This window comes from Littorina saxatilis, linkage group LG2 (assembly GCF_037325665.1).
Source record: "Littorina saxatilis isolate snail1 linkage group LG2, US_GU_Lsax_2.0, whole genome shotgun sequence".
Taxonomy (NCBI): Eukaryota; Metazoa; Mollusca; class Gastropoda; order Littorinimorpha; family Littorinidae; genus Littorina; species Littorina saxatilis.
In genome coordinates, this window is record NC_090246.1 from 25,973,072 (window position 1) to 25,992,991 (window position 19,920).

The following is a 19,920-nucleotide window of genomic DNA, read 5'->3' on the forward strand; positions in this document are numbered from 1 at the left end:
ATTTAGGGAATTGAGACAATAACGCATAATCTGGCTTTTGATGTTGATAGTAGTATCACACAGCATGATAAAGCTTAACTTTATATGCGTAGGTGAAATTTCAAGATCTGACTGGAACCATCTCTCTGCTTTAGAAGTATAACAATATGTTTAAATACACTGTTGATTTTGTTGACTGTGTCAAAGTTAGCGCATTCGTTTATGGCATATTCGAGTTAGCCACGGTATGTGTGTCTTAGTTAATATAATAAGCATAACCATGTTCTTGTATGGCCACGAACGACAGAAAAGCGTTCCAAAGGGAGCGATTCACATGGAAGCTTTGAGTGCGTTGAAAGAAAAAGAATGTCATGATGCTCAGACTGTGAGTGTGACACTCGCCGGGCGCTGAATGTGGGTCAGGAACAGTACGCAGTAGGTCGTATGACTCCTTCATCGTCAATTCAATGGGTCATTTATCAGAATGAATTGGTCGGCGCTAAAAAGCCTGAATGATCCGTCACATATGAAATAGGCCACTTGACCGTCTGTAATCCAAAATGATCGGTCATTTCAAATTTCAACGCGTAAGTTACTGGTGACAGATGCCTGACCGAATTGCGTAAGTTACTGGTGACAGATGCCTGGCCGAATTGCGTAAGTTACTGGTGACAGATACCTGGCCGAATTGCGTAAGTTACTGGTGACAGATGCCTGACCGAATTGCGTAAGTTACTGGTGACAGATGCCTGACCGAATTGCGTAAGTTACTGGTGACAGATGCCTGACCGAATTGCGTAAGTTACTGGTGACAGATGCCTGACCGAATTGCGTAAGTTACTGGTGACAGATGCCTGACCGAATTGCGTAAGTTACTGGTGACAGATGCCTGACCGAATTGCGTAAGTTACTGGTGACAGATGCCTGGCCGAATTGCGTAAGTTACTGGTGACAGATGCCTGACCGAATTGCGTAAGTTACTGGTGACAGATGCCTGACCGAATTGCGTAAGTTACTGGTGACAGATGCCTGACCGAATTGCGTAAGTTACTGGTGACAGATGCCTGACCGAATTGCGTAAGTTACTGGTGACAGATGCCTGACCGAATTTTTGTTCTCCAACCTTCCAATACAAACACGATCATGTCTTCCTCCTTATTTCCCCCTACCCCTCTTCCCATGTTCCTTCCTTCCTTCCCATCTCGTTTCCCCCCTCGTTTTTCCCCGGGCACTATCTCCTATCTCTCCAGGCTTACTCTTTTCACTTTCCCCTTGTGTACCTAACGCTCCATTTCCTTTTTCTGACTTCTACAATCATCCGCACATTAATCGTGTGCTCTGTACAGGAAATAGTATTCTTGTAGACAGATGGCAGTCGTCTGCTGTTGACATCTCTTCTAAAGTCAGTTTCTCAGCCTACTCTTCCCGTTTTAGAACCGTATTTCTGTGGCCTACGTAGGTTAGTTTCCACCACCAGTCCTGTCCAGCCAAACTCCCACTACGTATGTCAATTATCTTATGCTGTTTGATGTTGCTCTCAAACTCACCAACTACTTGGCGATGTTTTTCTTTACCTTTTTCTTCTTCTCCTTCTGCGTCCGTGGGCTGCAACTCCCACGTTGTTGATGTTGTTGTTGTTTGTTTGTTTGTTTGTTGTGTTTTGTTTTTTGCATGAGTGGGATTTTACGTGACATTTTAAAAAATCACATATTTCGTGGTAGCGTTGGGCTTGCTCGCTTGGCGAGAAAACATGGCGGCCACGCAGCTGCCCATCCGATTGGCTGTCCACGGTTTTTTTTACCGACCAGTGCAGACGACCTTTACGGAATCAACCAATGGTGTTTAATTCTTGCACACTTTAGCAGTTCGTTAATCGTGAAGACATTCATCCAAAGAGCATCGAACCTTTCCGAAAGGCTTTCGTGCTGTTCATAATGCCCATCGGGCTCGATCAAATCTCATGTAACCTCATGTGTATTACTCGTATTTGTGAGTTAGTTCTTCTGTTAACCTCCATACATGTTTATAGTGCTCGAACATTCCATGTCTCCGTTGATTTGTTGCTATGTATCTTCATCGTATATCGTTAACAAGTTCTAATCGGTGAAAAATGCATCACTCTCATTTTAAGCGCTATTAGGATGCGAAGTTACCGACGAGTGAGGCATCCATCCGGCTTCACGCTTCTTTAGTATGTTCTCACCGTGCATTTACAACCGCAACTTGCTCAGAATTATTATTTTCTTTCTGTCTTCCTTTCTTTCCTTTCATTCATTCATTCATTCCTTCCTTCCTTCCTTCCTTCCTTCCTTCCTTCCTTCCTTCCTTCCTTCCTTCCTTTCTTGTTTATTTCTTTCTTTCTGTCTTTCTATCTTTCTCCTTGCCTTTCTTAGTTTTTGTTTAAGTTTCTTTCTTATGTGTACTAATTCATACTTGCAGAAAGAAGCTATGGGTTTCATGATCATCACGCTGAGCAGCAAAGCACGTGACCTTGACGTCAGACCTTCCACGGGCGAGATCTTTGCATACTCCATTGAACCTTTTGACTACGATGCTTTACACGGCAAACCTGGGGTACGGAAAACAGCATGTGTCTGTGGCGATATAGAAATGTGATAATGCAAACATTAGGCAGACGATAATGGATGTGCAAACTGATTTTGCTACTTGTTCAATATCTAGACGATAATTAAATGCGTAAATAGATGTAGCTGTTAGGCAAAAAAAAAAAGTTGAATGTTTCTGGTCACCCAACCCTACCTAGTTTTTTCCCGCCGACCCTAGACTTTTTTTTATTGCATTTGTAAAAAAATAAAAATTTAAAAAAAGCGTCAAAACGAAAGTAACAGACGGCAGACGACACAAGGGGGATAACCCCGCATTCCTTTTGTCTCATTTGTTTTGTAATGTGTTGTCTTTCTCTTTGTATAGTAAGTCCAGTCTCTTTGCGTCACTGTATAGTTATTTTCTACCCTGACCAACAAAACAAAACACACACAAAAAAATCCCTACCTACCTACCCTATATTTTGTAGCCATGTTACCAGAAACATACAATTTTTTTTTTTTCCTTAAAAAAGCACGTGTGTGACAATTTCTCCAAGGACATAAAACTGGAGGAGGATTTTCTTAAGAAAATACATATCAAGTTACACGTGTACTTTTCCATTCCATCTGACAAGCAGTTTTAAACACGTATTGGGAGCATCAGCAAGAAAACATATTCACTTGAATAAAAAAATATATATATTTACTGGTAGCCTAATGTTATTTCTGACCAGACATGAAAACGACAGCCTTTATCACATGCACATACGGTTCTGTCTGTACTACCTTCTTTGACACGAGTACGTTTGATGTGTACAATCATTAGGGACTGAATGGCAAGGTAATAAGACTAACTCGCATACGATCTGAGAAACAAAGTGACGTAAGTGCTCTAAATGTATACGCCATTGGCATGTGGAATTTACTGATGAATTCCTTTCCTAAAATCCGCTGGAGGTTGAGCCGAATACACCCTTTCGGAGTCTCAGGCGAGAGTCCGCGCATTGCATGCTGGGATTGCAAATTGTACCTAACACGAGGTCTTCAGAAGAGGTACATTGCTGATTGCGTTCAAGTTTTCCCTCGTAAGCTCTTGTCTCTTTGATATTTCTGTGGTTTTTGTCCCACGATAGTTTCATGATTTAAGCGGAATGGATCTCGAGTGTGTTTGGTACAACGGAGCGCCCCCTGCCGCCAAAAATGTGACTAGCCGCGCATGCGCACTCGAAACTCCGAAGGGGTGTATTGTCTACACGGGGAGGACTATTGTCCCTTGTCGGTCATTCGATCACTTGAAGCATTATGGTCAACTCATGGGAAACGACCGAGCTACATACTCTGATGTACGTCCCTGATGTCACTGCACAGCTGTACTATAATCTTTCAGGACGATGGCCGAGACTATTTCACGATGGCCAACCCACAGACAGGGCGCATCGAGGTGGGCAAGAAACTAGACTTTGAAACATTGGCCCACAACAACCGTACCTCCATGTGGCTCAACGTCACTGTAACGGTGAGTACATATGAGACACTGGCCCACAACAACCGTACCTCTATGTGGCTCAACGTCACTGTTACGGTGAGTACATATGAGACACTGGCCCTCAACAACCGTACTTCCATGTGGCTCAACGTCACTGTAACGGTGAGTACATATGAGACACTGGCCCACAACAACCGTACCTCTATGTGGTTCAACGTCACTGTTACGGTGAGTACATATGAGACACTGGCCCACAACAACCGTACCTCCATGTGGCTCAACGTCACTGTTACGGTGAGTACATATGAGCCACTTGCCAACAATAACCTTACCACTGTGTAATTTTGGCGCATGCAAAGTGCATTCTGTGTGTCACACAAACTCCTTCGCTTCACGCTATTTATGCTTATGAGTGTTTCCTGCGTACTTGCGGGTATGGTTAGTGTGAGAGAGAAAAATCGTGTCACATTAGTTGCAGTCGGATCCATGAATAACATCAGTCTGAAACGAATACAGATGAGTTCTTCCAAATCATCTACGTAATCAGACGAAAGATGAGATCAGTACTGCCATTGACAAAAATGGATAATACTTCTATTCTGACAATTTTCAAAGCGCGTACTGCTAAAAACAAATATAACAAAATACAGATCTGTGGCTTCAAAAATTCTTTTGACACTGTGAATGCTCTATATTGTAACCTGAGATGAATCCGAAGATCATCCTAGATCTGTGTCTTACTTTCGGGACTATAAGACGCAACCTTTTCCCTCAACTTTTACCCCTGCGCCCTATTGACCGGTATCGCCTTGTTTATGGCTAAAGAAGACTAAAGATGAACCCACTCATCGCAATTCATATTCATTACATGTGCGACTATGTTGGCAGGATTATTCATTCAACACCAACTGGACGACGGTGAGGATCAACGTGAAGGACGCCGATGACCTGAGTCCGGAGTTCTACGTGGCCAGTGACTGTGTGCCCCAGCCCCTCAAGTACCCCCCGTGCTACATCACGTACAAGGCCAAAGTCCTGGTCAACACCACGGTATGATGCGCATCCCTTCTCGAGTAAACGATCACGTGTACCGCTACAAATCTGTCCATGATTTTACATCGGAACCTGGGCTGGTGTGCAAGAGGAAATTACTAATCGAGTAGGAGCCAACCACAGGGTCGGATTGGTTAAAATGAGGTTTGTTCGTGATTTCAGCCAATCCGCCCCCAAAGCTGGCTCGCACCCGGTTGGTAACTTCCTCGTGCACATCAACCCTGGCCACATAATTATCACAGGTCAACGGCCTGGCTGCTTCCTGTGCAGAGGGGGCACGTGATGCTGAATTAATGTTGGCATTGACAAGCATGTCAATCTGTACAATCAAATCAGTAGACAAATCCCAGTCTGCACAGAAAGCAGCCAACCTGTTGGTTTTTACATTTAGTCAAGTTTTGACTAAATGATTTAACATAGAGGGGGGAATCGAGACGAGGGTCGTGGTGTATGTGTGTGTGTGTGTGTGTGTCTGTCTGTCTGTCTGTCTGAGTGTGTGTGTACAGCGATTCAGAGAAAACTACTGGACCGATCTTCATGAAACATTATAACATGAGAGTTCCTGGGTATGATATCTCCAGACGTTTTTTACATTTAGTCAAAACTTGACTAAATGTTTTAACGTAGAGGGGGGAATCGAGACGAGGGTCGTGGTGTATGTGCGTGTGTGTGTGTGTGTGTGTGTGTAGAGCGATTCAGACTAAACTACTGGACCGATCTTTATGAAATTTGACATGAGAGTTCCTGGGTATGATATCCTCAGACGTTTTTTTCATTTTTTTGATAAATGTCTTTGATGACGTCATATCCGGCTTTTCGTGAAAGTTGAGGCGGCACTGTCACGCCCTCATTTTTCAACCAAACTGGTTGAAATTTTGGTCGGGTAATGTTCGACGAAGCCCGGACTTCGGTATTGCATTTCAGCGTGGTGGCTTAAAAATTAATTAATGACTTTGGTCATTAAAAATCTGAAAATTGTAAAAAAAAAAATTTTTATAAAACGATCCAAATTTACGTTCATCTTATTTTCCATCATTTTCTGATTCCAAAAACATATAAATATGTTATATTTGGATTAAAAACAAGCTCTGAAAATTAAATATATAAAACTTATTATCAAAATTAAATTTTCGAAATCAATTTAAAAACACTTTCATCTTATTCCTTGTCGGTTCCTGATTCCAAAAACATATAGATATGATATGTTTGGATTAAAAACACGCTCAGAAAGTTAAAACGAAGAGAGGTACAGAAAAGCGTGCTATCCTTCCCAGCGCAACTACTACCCCGCTCTTCTTGTCAATTTCACTGCCTATGCCGTGAGCGGTGGACTACGAGTATACGGTCTTGCTGCGTTGCATTGCGTTCAGTTTCATTCTGTGAGTTCGACAGCTACTTGACTAAATGTTGTATTTTCGCCTTACGCGACTTGTTTCTTTTTTGCGATAAATACCTTCGATGACGTCATATCCGGCTTTTTGTAAAAGTTGAGGCGGCACTGTCACACCCTCATTTTTCAATCAAATTGATTGAAAATTTGGCAAAGCAATCTTCGACGAAGCCCGGGGTTTGGTATTGCATTTCAGCTTGGTGGCTTAAAAACTAATGAGTGAGTTTGGTCATTAAAAATCGGAAACTTGTAATTAAAATTATTTATTTATTAAACGATCCAAAAACAATTTCATCTTATACTTCGTCATTTTCTGATTCCAAAAACATATACATATGTTATATTTGGATGAAAAACAAGCTCTGAAAATTAAAAATATACAAATTATTATCAACATTAAATTGTCGAAATCAATTTAAAAACACTTTCATCTTATTCCTTGTCGGTTCCTGATTCCAAAAACATATAGATATGATATGTTTGGATTAAAAACACGCTCAGAAAGTTAAAACAAAGAGAGGTACAGAAACGCGTGTTATTCTTCTTAGCCCAACTACTACCCCGCTCTTCTTGTCAATTTCATTGCCTTTGCCATGAGCGGTGGACTGACGATGCTACGAGTATACGGTCTTGCTGAAAAATGGCATTGCGTTCAGTTTCATTCTGTGAGTTCGACAGCTACTTGACTAAATGTAGTAATTTCGCCTTACGCGACTTGTTGTTATTGTTGTGTCCAAGCGAAAAGATGATCTTATACTTTAAAAAAAAAATTAATAAAAAAATTTAAAAAGAAAGCTTGGACAGACTAGTGGTTCATGGTCGGATCAAGACAATGACGGTATCTCTAAGGTTGTGACATAAGCTGTAAGCAAATAAGTCCTTGATAGATGTATAACTGTGTGCATTCGTAGTTTCTACCACAAAGACCTAAGAAAAGCTTCTTTGAGGGTATACAGTATTGAAAAAAATGGTTTATAATCTGTATACAAAAAAAATTAGATATGCTGTGGAGAATGTTTTTTTTAATTTTTTTTTTTTTTTAATTTGCCAAGCACATCATTGTGGGGCTTTTAATCAATAACATGCATCCGTCTACAATGTATCATCATTCATCCTTCAACATGTATAATAAATATGTAAATGGCAAGTATACAAGACATATATATATAATTATACAACATTAGGACATAACCAACAAGTAAGGCCAGAGCATAACATAACATGCAGATTACAATACTGATAAAAAGAGAGAGAGAGAGAGAGAGAGAGTGGGGGTGGGGGTAATGATGGTGGTCGAATCATTTATAATGTATACTCTTAAGTAAAAATACAAATAATAGATTCTTTTTGAACTTCCACCCTACAATAGTCAAAAGTAAAATACAAGACACCCCTACACTCATAAGATTGGACAGGGTGACAGACAGGTAAGAGGATAAGTGAAGCAGACAGACATAAGACATACACACACACTCTTGCCTAAAATCTTATAAAAACCTACAATTTTAAACTGTGGAAAAATGGACAATTTGCCTTGGTCAATAACCTAACATATATTCGCATAGGGTAACCACTCTGACAAAAATTCAACATTTCTATTCCTGATAAAATTCAATTTCTTTTCAATGTAATATCTTTGTTTTAATATTTTCAAAAAAACACTCAAAAGCGGAACTGAGCCCTGAAGTTTACATTTATGAATATAATATTTTCCTAAAAAAATAATCAAATCTAAAACATTATCAGTGTTCACATTATCATCATTTCCAAATATTATCAATCCTTTTGAAAACGTCAAATGTTCACAATGTAAACAATCTGTGTGCAATACATTATTCAATTTAATCCAGAAGGTTTTAACAATCATACATTCCCAAAATAAGTGAAAAATTGTCTCTTTATGATACCCGCAAAATGTGCAAAGCGGTGATTTTTTTATTTTACACAAATATAAATATTTATTACAAGGTAGAATCCGGTGTAAGAGTCGCAGCTGAAACCACCTTAAACTTACATCAACAGTACTTTGAAAGGGTTTCAAACAAATTAATTTCCAATTCATATTACTTTCACTGGTGCTATTCCATTTTGAAACCGCGGATGGAATAACGTTAGACTGCACAAACACCTTCTTCACAACATGGTTTCCTTTTTTTATCACTGACCACACTCTACTATCCACTGATTCATGCTGACAATTCAATGTCTTAAAATTCAATTTCTTCTGATAGCTTTTCACAGCGGATACAATTCCACAATACAACAAAATATAACTTTTAACATTAGAAAATAATTAAGAAAACTCTTGATAATTCAAATATATACCCTCCAAATTTACTAAATGTTTCACATATACAATTCCTTCTTCATGCCAACTCTTATAATAAATGCTTCTTTTACCTCTCACTATGTTATCATTATAACAAGTCGCGTAAGGCGAAATTACTACATTTAGTCAAGCTGTGGAACTCACAGAATGAAACTGAACGTAGTCCGCCGCTAGTGCAAAAGGCAGTGAAAGTGACGAGCCTGTTTGGCGCGGTAGCGATTGCGCTGTGCTTCATAGCACGCTTTACTGTACCTCTCTTCGTTTTAACTTTCTGAGCGTGTTTTTAATCCAAACATATCATATCTATATGTTTTTGGAATCAGGAACCGACAAGGAATAAGATGAAATAGTTTTAAAAACGATTTCGGAAATTTAATTTTGATCATAATTTTTATATGTTTAATTTTCAGAAATTGTTTTTAATCCAAATATAACATATGTATATGTTTTTGGAATCAGAAAATGACGCAGAATAAGATGAAATTGTTTTTGGATCGTTTAATAAAAAAATAATTTTAATTACAAGTTTCCGATTTTTAATGACCAAACTCACTCATTAGTTTTTAAGCCACCAAGCTGAAATGCAATACCAAACCCCGGCCTTCGTCGAAGATTGCTTTGCCAAAATTTCAATCAATTTAATTGAAAAATGAGGGTGTGACAGTGCCGCCTCAACTTTTACAAAAAGCCGGATATGACGTCATCAAAGGTATTTATCGAAAAAAAGAAAAAAACGTCCGGGGATATCATACTCAGGAACTCTCATGTCAAATTTCATAAAGATCGGCCCAGTAGTTTAGTCTGAATCGCTCTACACACACACACACACACACACACACACACACACACACACACACACACACATACAACACGACCCTCGTCTCGATTCCCCCCTCTATGTTAAAACATTTAGTCAAAACTTGACTTAATGTAAAAAAAGACATTCGTACAAAAATTCATCAATATTAACAGGTAAACATTTTGCATATAACTTTTCATAATGCTTTAACACATCTTGCCAAAACTTGTTTTTCACCGTATTTTTCAACATTTTTATACAATTTCTACCAACCAGATTCACAATATTTAGTTCTGGATACATATCCATAACAAATCTCTTCAAACATGAATCACCACAAACAACTTTTCGCATCCAATCAATCTTTAATGTTGAAAAAAAATTTATGTATTCACCATATTTAACCCCCCTTCTTCAAGGGGTTTACACACTACTGTCTTTTTACATTTAGTCAAGTTTTGACTTAATGTTTTAACATAGAGGGGGTAATCGAGACGAGGGTCGTGGTGTATGTGTGTCTGTCTGTCTGTCTGTCTGTCTGTGTGTGTGTATGTAGAGCGATTCAGACTAAACTACTGGACCGATCTTTTTGAAATTTGACATGAGAGTTCCTGGGTATGATATCCTCACACGTTTCTTTCATTTTTTTGATAAATGTCTTTGATGACGTCATATCCGGCTTTTCGTGAAAGTTGAGGCGGCACTGTCACGCTCTCATTTTTCAACCAAATTGGTTGCAATTTTGGTCAAGTAATCTCCGACGAAGCCCGGACTTCGGTATTACATTTCAGCTTGGTGGCTTAAAAATTAATTAATGACTTTGGTCATTAAAAATCTGCTAAATTGTAAAAACAATATTTTTTTTATAAAACGATTCAAATTTACGTTCATCTTATTCTCCATCATTTTCTGATTCCAAAAACATATAAATATGTTATATTTGGATTAAAAACAAGCTCTGAAAATTAAAAATATAAAAATTATGATCAAAATTAAATTTTCGAAATCAATTTAAAAACACTTTCATCTTATTCCTTGTCGGTTTCTGATTCCAAAAACATATAGATATGATATGTTTGGATTGAAAACACGCTCAGAAAGTTAAAACGAAGAGAGGTACAGAAAAGCGTGCTATCCTTCTCAGCGCAACGTTCTGCCCCGCTCTTCTTGTCAATTTCACTGCCTTTGCCATGAGCGGTGGACTGACGATGCTACGAGTATACGGTCTTGCTGCGTTGCATTGCGTTCAGTTTCATTCTGTGAGTTCGACAGCTACTTGACTAAATGTTGTATTTTCGCCTTACGCGACTTGTTTTAATTTTTGCTCTTTTACCACTCCATAAAAAATCAAATAACAACTTATCCAATTCTTTCAATAATTTATTATCAGGATCGGGCAGACACATAAACAAATGTGTAATCTTTGACAATACAAGGGTTTTAATAACTATTATTTTACTTAGTGGGGTAAGATGTCTCTTTTCCCATACATATAAAATCTTTTTAATATCTTTTAATTTATCCTGATAATTAATGTGAACAATACATTGTAACTCAACCGAAAAATGTATACCCAAAACCTTAAAAACACCAGGGTTCCAGCAAAAATTTTGATCTTGTAAAGATCTAACATGCGAATTCTTTTTACTACCTATCCAAATAACATTTGTTATATCGTAATTCATATTCAAACCAGACATATACTGCAAACCCCCCCCCCTCCCCTCCTCTTAGCCTAGTCCGGTGTAACACGAAATTTTTACTCCACGAAAAATTTACTCCGGAGTAAATATTTCGTACGAAATTCTTACTCCGAGTACACTTTTCGTACGAGAAAAGAACTCCCCAAGGCACGAGAAAATTACTCCCTCCACGAAATTTGTACTCTCCATTTTTTACTTCCAGTAAAAATCTCGTACGCAAAAATGGGATGCGGGCGAAGGGATAATGCCAATAAGTGATCTCGCGCACTCGAATGTCGCGCTACCCTCCTTCCACCCCTTCCACCACCAATACTAACAGGGGACAAGGGAGTAAAAATTTCGTACACCTGGCATGGGAAGTTAAATTGCTCGTATTGGGGTGAAGTAATTTATTCGTTATTTATTCGTCAGGGGAGTAAAATTTTTGTACGAAATGTTTACTCGGAACTCACCTGTCTTGGGGAGTAATTTTCTCGTGTAATGGGGGAGTGCTTTTTTCGTAAAGGGAGTAACTTTTTCGTACGAAATGTTTACTCCGGAGTAAAAATCTCGTGGGAGTAATTGTCTCGTGTTACACCGGCCCTGCTCTCTTTCAGTAGCCCCCCTTAACCCCCATAATCCCTTCGTTCACACACATACAACCCTATTTCTGTTTCATTACAACCAGTCGGATGGAATGATTTGCTATGATTTGTCTTAGGGCAAAGTGGACCAGATTGAACCTTCACCCATTTACGCTCACGACCGAGACACGATAGACAACCCCGTCACGTACACGCTGGTAGACAGCGCAAGTGAGTATTGTCCCCTGAATTATTTTGCCTTCCTTCCCTTGGACTCGCTTGAGGCTTGACAAATACTAGGATCGATCTTTCGATTTTAGATTAATTGGTTTGATTGTATGGTTCTTTTCTTCTGTTCTTTTACTTGCCCAAGGACATCGCTTTGTGCGTCTTCACTTCTGTTAATTTAGCCGCTTGTACTTTCTTAGATTACCTACAAAAAATGCTTTTTCTGTTTTATTTTTTTATCATTACATCTTTCAGTTTCCTTATTTCTTGACTTTCATTTGCTGTTTTTATTTTTCCTTCTTTTTGCTAAGTTTATTCCACGGGAGATCAAAGTTCAGATTTTTGTATGGCAAAACAACAATTAAAATTAGGGATGTTAAACAAAACAGAGAAAAAATACAACTTTACAGGGACGGGGAAGTGGGAGTGGAGGGCAGACGATCGTGACTATTGGTTATAATTATATGGAGAAGAAAGTTCTCGAGAAGGGTATCTTCAGAAAAAAGAAGTTTACCTGGTCTCCAAGTGAATATACATTTTTCTGAAACGTTTCCCCCAACAGACATACCTGGGGTGGCGTCCCACTTTGAGCTGAACAAAACTTCAGGTGTTCTGAAGGTCGTCACACCCTTCACAGACACTGGAGTCTACTCTTTCTATGTTGAGGTAAGTGTTTGGATTGCACTTCTGATCGTCATCTTTGTCACTTTGTCCATTCTCTTCTTCGTTGATATGCGTCGTCGTCGTCATCATCATTTTCCTCGTTGTCGTCATAGTCGTTGTGATTTTCATGTTGATCTTTCACTTTCTCCTCTTCTCACCCCAACTCCCCCCTCCCCCCCCCCCCCCCCTTCTGAATCGTTTTGTCTTCCTCTTTCTTCTCTTTCTTCATTGCAAAATTAGTTCTCATGTTACGTTGATGTCATTCTTATTGATTCAGCACATTATTATTCTGTGTTGGGTAGTCTTTCGAGACAGCGTGTTGAACAGTGTGTTTATTTACGCTTATTTACGTTACGGTATAGAATGAATGTGCGCTCATTAGATTACATATCAGAATTTCTGAAACCAACAATATCCATATGTGTAGGCAACGGCGAAGAGGAATACCTACCCACCAGCACTGATTAAAATGTGCCGGCGAATGGAGATACGGACAGGAGAATGGCCAAAACAAGTGTTCGCCGACTAAAATTAATTTATTGACCCCGTTCAAGTTAATAACTGCAGGTGTGTCCAAATTACAATGTCCCCTGAAGTTTCAAAGGTCCAATGTGTCAGAAAACTTTCCCAAAATAGCTCCTCAGATAGTACACCTTCACCTGTTAAAGCAAGCATGTCCTCACCACCAAGCTGACTGTCCACAGGCCCAGTAACAGCAGGCTTTTCTGCAGATCTAAACAGATCAAAGCATTATTCACCAAGGTTGTTAACTATTTTCACACAGGCTCAGGAGATGGCAGACAACATGTTCAAGGCGAGGGCCACCTTGCAGGTGGATGTCTATTCCCCCACACACGATCCTTGGGCCACCACAGAATCCGCCCCTATGTCCACAAGGAAAGGAAATGGGGGCGGAGCCAACGGAGGGGGCGGGGCTAACGTTGGAGGTGGAGTCAATTCTGGTGGTGGGGGAGGAGCTAAGGGAAACAACGGCCATTCAGATTCTGATAAAGATGGTGACAGCGATGGTGATTCAAAGGCGGTGAGTAAATCGACTGTTCGCTTGGTTAAGATGTTATTCAAGTGAATCATTTCCTGTTGTCATGATATAGACTGTAAAAATAAAAAGCCGAATGACATATTGATAATAGGCATGCGTATCCCTCATAAACACGCCTGATTTTGTTTAACAATGGAAATTACCTTGCTGTGTGTTTGATAGTTGCAATACCAGTGTTAGTTATTCTAATACAATCTGGTGTGGAGAGGAGGAGTGGGGGTCAATGACAAAATGAATGTGGTACACACGTACCAAATCTTTTTTTCGGTGACCGTTGATACAACGAATAATGTAACAAAAACGAATAATGTACTTTGAATTGGTGCTGTTCAGTACAGCACTGCAAATATGGGTATTGATGCCTGTGCTCGCTCCCCTCTCCTGTTCTTGAAGGCTGCAGCTTTCAGCTTTGGCTCTCAATAACAGCAAGAGTGACAACAGCGAGTGAATGCACTTTATAACGTAACCTTGATGATTAAATGTGAACAAATGCAACAAACAACTCATTACGGAAGCATGCACATCGACAGGTTGCGGTGATCGGAATGTCGGTGCTGGGGGTTGTTGTGGTCGTCTTGGTGATCGCCCTGTTCATCACCTGTCTGATGCTGAGGAAGCACCGCCCGTCCAGAGTGGGGTCTGCCAACCCTTCAACACGCTCAACGAAGTCTTTCGTCAACGATGAAGAACTGCCCTCCACCTCTAGGGAACCCAGTCCTGACCTTCGCAGCAAGAAGCAGGTAGGTTATGGTGGTGTTATTATGGTGAGAAGGTTGGTGATGGTGGTAATGGTTGTGGCAGTTTGCAATGGTGCTGATGATGGAAGCGTTTTGTAAACTCCACTAGTATATCGTAACTCCAGATAGTAAGTAATGGGCTTGGTTGGCTGGTAAGTAGGTTGGTCGGTCAGTCGGTGCGTTTGCATGTTCGTGCGTGCGTACATGTGCTGCTGCTGCTGCTGCTGCTACTGATGATGATGATGATGATGATGATGATGATGATGATGATGATGATGATGATGATGATGATGATGATCTTCCCAGGAGGATCTCCTCAGCAGCCTTCCACAACCCAATCAGCGAGGTAACAAGCTTCCCCCACTTCAACCAGCGACAGGCGGGGCTATACATAACCCTGATCTGTTTGACGGAACTCGATCTTTTGACAACAACGTCGGTCGTGAGTTCTTCATAGCCCCCGGCAAGACCAAGGTCCCTCTGCTGCCGTCTGCTGGCCAGGCACAACCTCTGGATCCTATCTACATCGATGATGACATTGTTTCTTCGTGATACGAGATGGGCTGATTTTTGCGATTTGAGATAGACATATTTTGTGATCTGAGAGGACTGTTTTTAAAAGCATCCAAGAAGGGCTGATATTCGTGATCTATAGGAAGTGGGCCCATTTTAGTTTAGGGTTTTTTCACATTGATGTAGAGCTGTGATCAAAAATAAAATAAAAATATGCTGAATGAAACAAATCTCGCCCATTTGATCCAATGCACACTGACGGTGGAGTTGCTTTTTCGTGATCTAACCTTCACGGATTTTCTTGGAGTACGCGCTGTTCATAGTTTTATAGACAAAAAGGCGATGAAGCAAAACTCTCAAAAGATTGTGTAAAATAAGACATGACACGCCCATTAGACTTCATCGACATTGATGGTGGCGTTGTTTCTTCGTGATTTGGGATCGACTAATTCCGGAGAAGCGACCTCAGTAGTATGGAGCACGGAAACTGTCCACAAAGAATAGCATAAATATCATCAAGCAGCGTCCAACATGGAACAAACTCTGCCACCTGAAACAAATCAGTAGTTGTAAATGTAGCTGATGGTTTGGAAAGGAGCCGTGATGTGAATTTACTCTCGATTGGCTAAGTCCAGATGAAAGTTTATGTGTGTCTTACAACACACTTGTAATGTTGAAAGCTGTTCCCCGTTCTTTATTGATTCATGTTGTAAACTTTCCTCTTGCCTCTTTGAAATGTAGGTATATTTACTCTTCATAAAAAAATCAAACTGTATTATATGACCAGCAAGTATCATTATCTCTGTGTCTGTGCATCTGGCATGTCCAAGAACACTGAGGTGAAAGAAACACCTATTTATTGCTCCTTCCTCACACAGCTACAGATGACATGTCTTTTAGTACATATAGACGAATGTGTAAAGTTTGATTGCACCTTGTGATTTAAGACAACACAATTATCCGCATCAATTAGTTAATACTTGAAATACGTATATGTGCGTTTTATGCAAACATAAATGAACGGATGATAATTGAGTTCAATACAAACCTACGACCAGTGTCGACACCAACAAAGATTTTTTTTAATTATATTGTTTATGTGTTGCCCCAGTATCTTTGTAGACAAATAAGGGTTCCGATGTCTTGCTTATGGTGCGATTAATGGGCTTTTTTCGTCGCGATATAACCTTCGTGGTTGAAAACGACGTTAAACACCAAATAAAGTAAAGTAAATGGGCTTTTTAGTACAATACAATACGCTACCCGAGTCGCCACTTGTGCAGCTCCCCCTATGATGTAATATACATGTAACAAGCATTTCATAAATGGGCATGCCAGCCGTCGTATTTGACTCTTGATTATCAATCAGATACGATCGATTAGACGCGTACGTTTATAGACACAATCATGGGAGGGTGTTGTTATTTTACAGGAACAACGACGATACTTCGCTTTTCTCTCTTGAAAAAGATTGTCTTCTTCAGACACGATACTGCTTTGCTGTATAATGTAATGGCGTAGAGCGTTGTTGCAACATGATATACAATAACTATGTGCTCGACTCGGTGTAGAGATTATTTAATGCAGATTACCATTGCTGCGAGTATACTGCAGACATACTCCATGCTTTCGTACATGCACGGAAGAGTAGTTGTATACTGCCTAGCCCATAAACATGTCCAAATGTTTTTGTCTAACTTCTTGTTATTCATAGCTTCTGACCCGTGCGTGGTCTCTGCACCGGGAGGGCTAAAACACTGTAAGTGGCTATAAATATCAGGGCTCCCCACAGAGCGCGTCCCTGCGTCCGATACGCACTAGAAGCCAAAAACACGTACTAGAAATGTATGGAGGGGGTCCCGGGACGCACTAGACTTTAAAAGAGCGGGTCCTGGATGGTCATGTCCACCTAAAATATTCCAAGGAAGAAGACACTTCATAGTACACAAAACGTGACCACAATGTTTTATAAGTACACTGGGACTTTTCGGCTTTTGGACCCTTAGGACCCTTTAACATTCTGCTGTAGGGGTCCATGGACCCTCTAAAAATTGGAAGTGGGGGTCCCGGGACGCACTAGGACTGAGGGGCGTCCGTGGGGAGCCCTGCATATGATCATGTATTAATGCAAGTGCAACGCATGTAGTTTTCAATCGGTTGCCTGTAAAAGCAGATGTCCATCACAGATTACGACACAAAATCTGCTTCATCTCTCAGTCTTGCATTTCTGTATTCCGAAGTGAAAGTATCTTCACCACTGAATGGTATAAGGGATATTACAATGAGCGCTTCTGTGGTGATAACGCGAGACAACTCCTGTGATCTTGCCGCGAGGTGGCGCCAGTTACCAGCCGAAAGAAAGAAGGGGCATAACCTCACCAGAACCGACCATTGTCTGTTTACCGTATAAAATGCACGACTTATACACGAACTGTTACCAAACCGATATGCTATTTGGGACCAATGCAAGGGTTTTTTTCCTTTTTCGTGTGATCTTGCCGCGAAGTGGCGCCAGTTACCAGCCGAAAGAAAGAGGGGACATAACCTCACCAGAACCGCCAATTCCCGATCGTGCGTGCAGAGTTACCTGGCCTTTGTTATATAAAGATCAAAAAATTCTTCACAATACCTGATGAGATAAGTTTTTCAAATGATATCTGTTTAAACAAAAAAATGTATATGTTTGTTTGTTCGTTCATGGGCTGAAACTCCCATGGCTTTTACGTCTATGACCGTTTTTACCCCGCCATTTAGGCAGCCATACGCCGCTTTCGGAGGAAGCATGCTGGGTATTTTCGTGTTTCTATAACCCACCGAACTCTGACATGGATTACAGGATCTTTTTCGTGCGCACTTGGTCTTGTGCTTGCGTGTACACACGGGGGTGTTCGGACACCGAGGAGAGTCTGCACACAAAGTTGACTCGGAGAAATAAATCTCTCGCCGAACGTGGGGACGAACTCACGCTGACAGCGGCCAACTGGATACAAATCCAGCGCGCTACCGACTGAGCTACATCCCCGCCCAAAAAATGTATATGAATAGCTTAGACACAATGGGCTAACTAAAAATATCAAATGATATGTGTGTGCTTGCATGCAGATTGGTGTAAAAATATAAACAGCGATAGGGCTGTTTTTGTGTGTGTGTGTGAGTGTGTGTTTGTTTTTGGGTTGTTTGGTTTTTTTGCTAATGTGAATCATCGTACTTCCTCACATTAAGTTATCTTTTGAGTTGTAACCGAAGATTCATACACGCTATAGTTAATAAAAATGAAATAATGGTTGTATATAATGTGTGTTTGTATGTGTGTGTGTGTGTGTGTGTGTTTGTGTGTGTGTGTGTGTGTATGTGTGTCTGTGTGTGTGAGTGTGTCTGTGTGTGTGTGTGTGAGTTTGTGTGTGAGTGTGTGTGTGTATGTGTGTGTGTGAGTGTACGTGTGGCTGGTCAAATTTTTGACTGCTTATTTCTCCCTGTAGTTGTTTTTTCTTGCTTGGTTTGTTTTAAACAAGATTTTATTCAAGTTAATCATAACACAGTTGTAGAGAAGAGTAGGGCCACGAACTCAAGCTAAAAATTATATTCCGTGACCCAGATAAATTTCCTTTTTTGGTTTCTTAACCAATTGTTAGGTTGTTTAACTCGCAACGGTATCAGCCTATGTCTGTCAGTCTATCTGTATCTGTGTCTGTCTGGATAGCTATCAACATGCGACAAACACCATAATAACTGCCGCAAGCCCTTTTCACAATGTCTAATGACACCCGTCGAGGAACCTATCAGTAATTTGCACTGCTCCCACACCAGCAAAAGCCAAAACTCAATCGATTTCTACAACAGTAACGACTTCCAGTTACAAGTGCAGCTATGATTAATGGTGATTTTTCTGACTGATCGGCAGTATCGATCACTATTTAGAGTGTTGCGTTGTAGCCTGTGAATACCGCATCATTGGTTTATGGCGTCATAGCGTAATGCAACCGACATTGAGATCTGGTCGGATGGGGGGGGGGGGGGGGGCGTGATGGGGGGGGGGGCGTGGGTGGGTGTGTGGTGTGCATAAGGGTACATATGTGCTTGCATCTGTGGGTATGTGCGTCTGTATTCCAGTCTGCATATTAGTGTTGTTGTGGTTGTCGTAGAGGTGGTTGTGGTGGTCGTGGTGTTGTTAAAGACGCGCGCACAAGCATGGAACATTTCACTCGTTACACGTGTTTGCATGGGGCAAACGTGTGCATATGTGTAAGCCATGAATGTCCCGCTTAAAAGTCTGCAAGCAAGTTCGGTCAGGTAAGCAAGTTCAACTAGTTCAGATGTTAATATGTCTCCCGAACGTACAATGTCAGTTAATACCAATGCACCTCGTTGTATGCAACTTTCAAAAAATATCATATCAAGACATATGTGACTTGATTGGATATTCGCCAAACCGAATTCTTGAATATAATGTTGTAAAAGCTGCTGTGTCATTATTTATGAGGAAAAATGTTGTAAATATGACTGATGATGTTTGTATTACCTTACCACTGTTTAACAGCAAAAATGTGTTAAGTGCCAGAGAATATAGGAAAGAGATTATTAATATGAAAACAGATGTACCATGTTCCGGAGGATTTTGGAAGAGAAAGTTTAATGTAGAAATTGATGAACGATCTTGGATAGTTGCCTATCAGTCAACACAAGAGACTAGATTAAGAGTTTTACACTGGAAAATTATGCACAACATTTATCCGACCAACATTCTCCTGTGTAAAATGAAAGTAACGGAAACTAATAAATGTAATTACTGTTGTGATGTAACTGATTTCATTGAACACTTCTTTTTTGAATGCCCGGTTGTATACAAATTCTGGAAGTTTATTGAAGAATTT

The 19,920-nt window shown here is 40.3% G+C and overlaps 1 protein-coding gene across 1 annotated transcript in view; it reads left to right on the forward strand.

Moving 5' to 3' along the window:
• The window catches only part of LOC138957236 (protocadherin alpha-11-like), a 34,688-nt gene extending 16,369 nt beyond the window's left edge, over nt 1-18,319 (forward strand). Inside the window, exons 5-12 of the mRNA XM_070328387.1 lie at nt 2,419-2,553; nt 3,913-4,305; nt 4,900-5,061; nt 11,986-12,079; nt 12,639-12,742; nt 13,524-13,781; nt 14,330-14,539; nt 14,843-18,319. Of these exons, the coding sequence (XP_070184488.1) occupies nt 2,419-2,553; nt 3,913-4,305; nt 4,900-5,061; nt 11,986-12,079; nt 12,639-12,742; nt 13,524-13,781; nt 14,330-14,539; nt 14,843-15,088 (1,602 nt within the window). The 3' untranslated portion in view covers nt 15,089-18,319. The remainder of the gene's footprint in view (nt 1-2,418; nt 2,554-3,912; nt 4,306-4,899; nt 5,062-11,985; nt 12,080-12,638; nt 12,743-13,523; nt 13,782-14,329; nt 14,540-14,842) is intronic.
• Nucleotides 18,320-19,920: the final 1,601 nt, after the last annotated feature.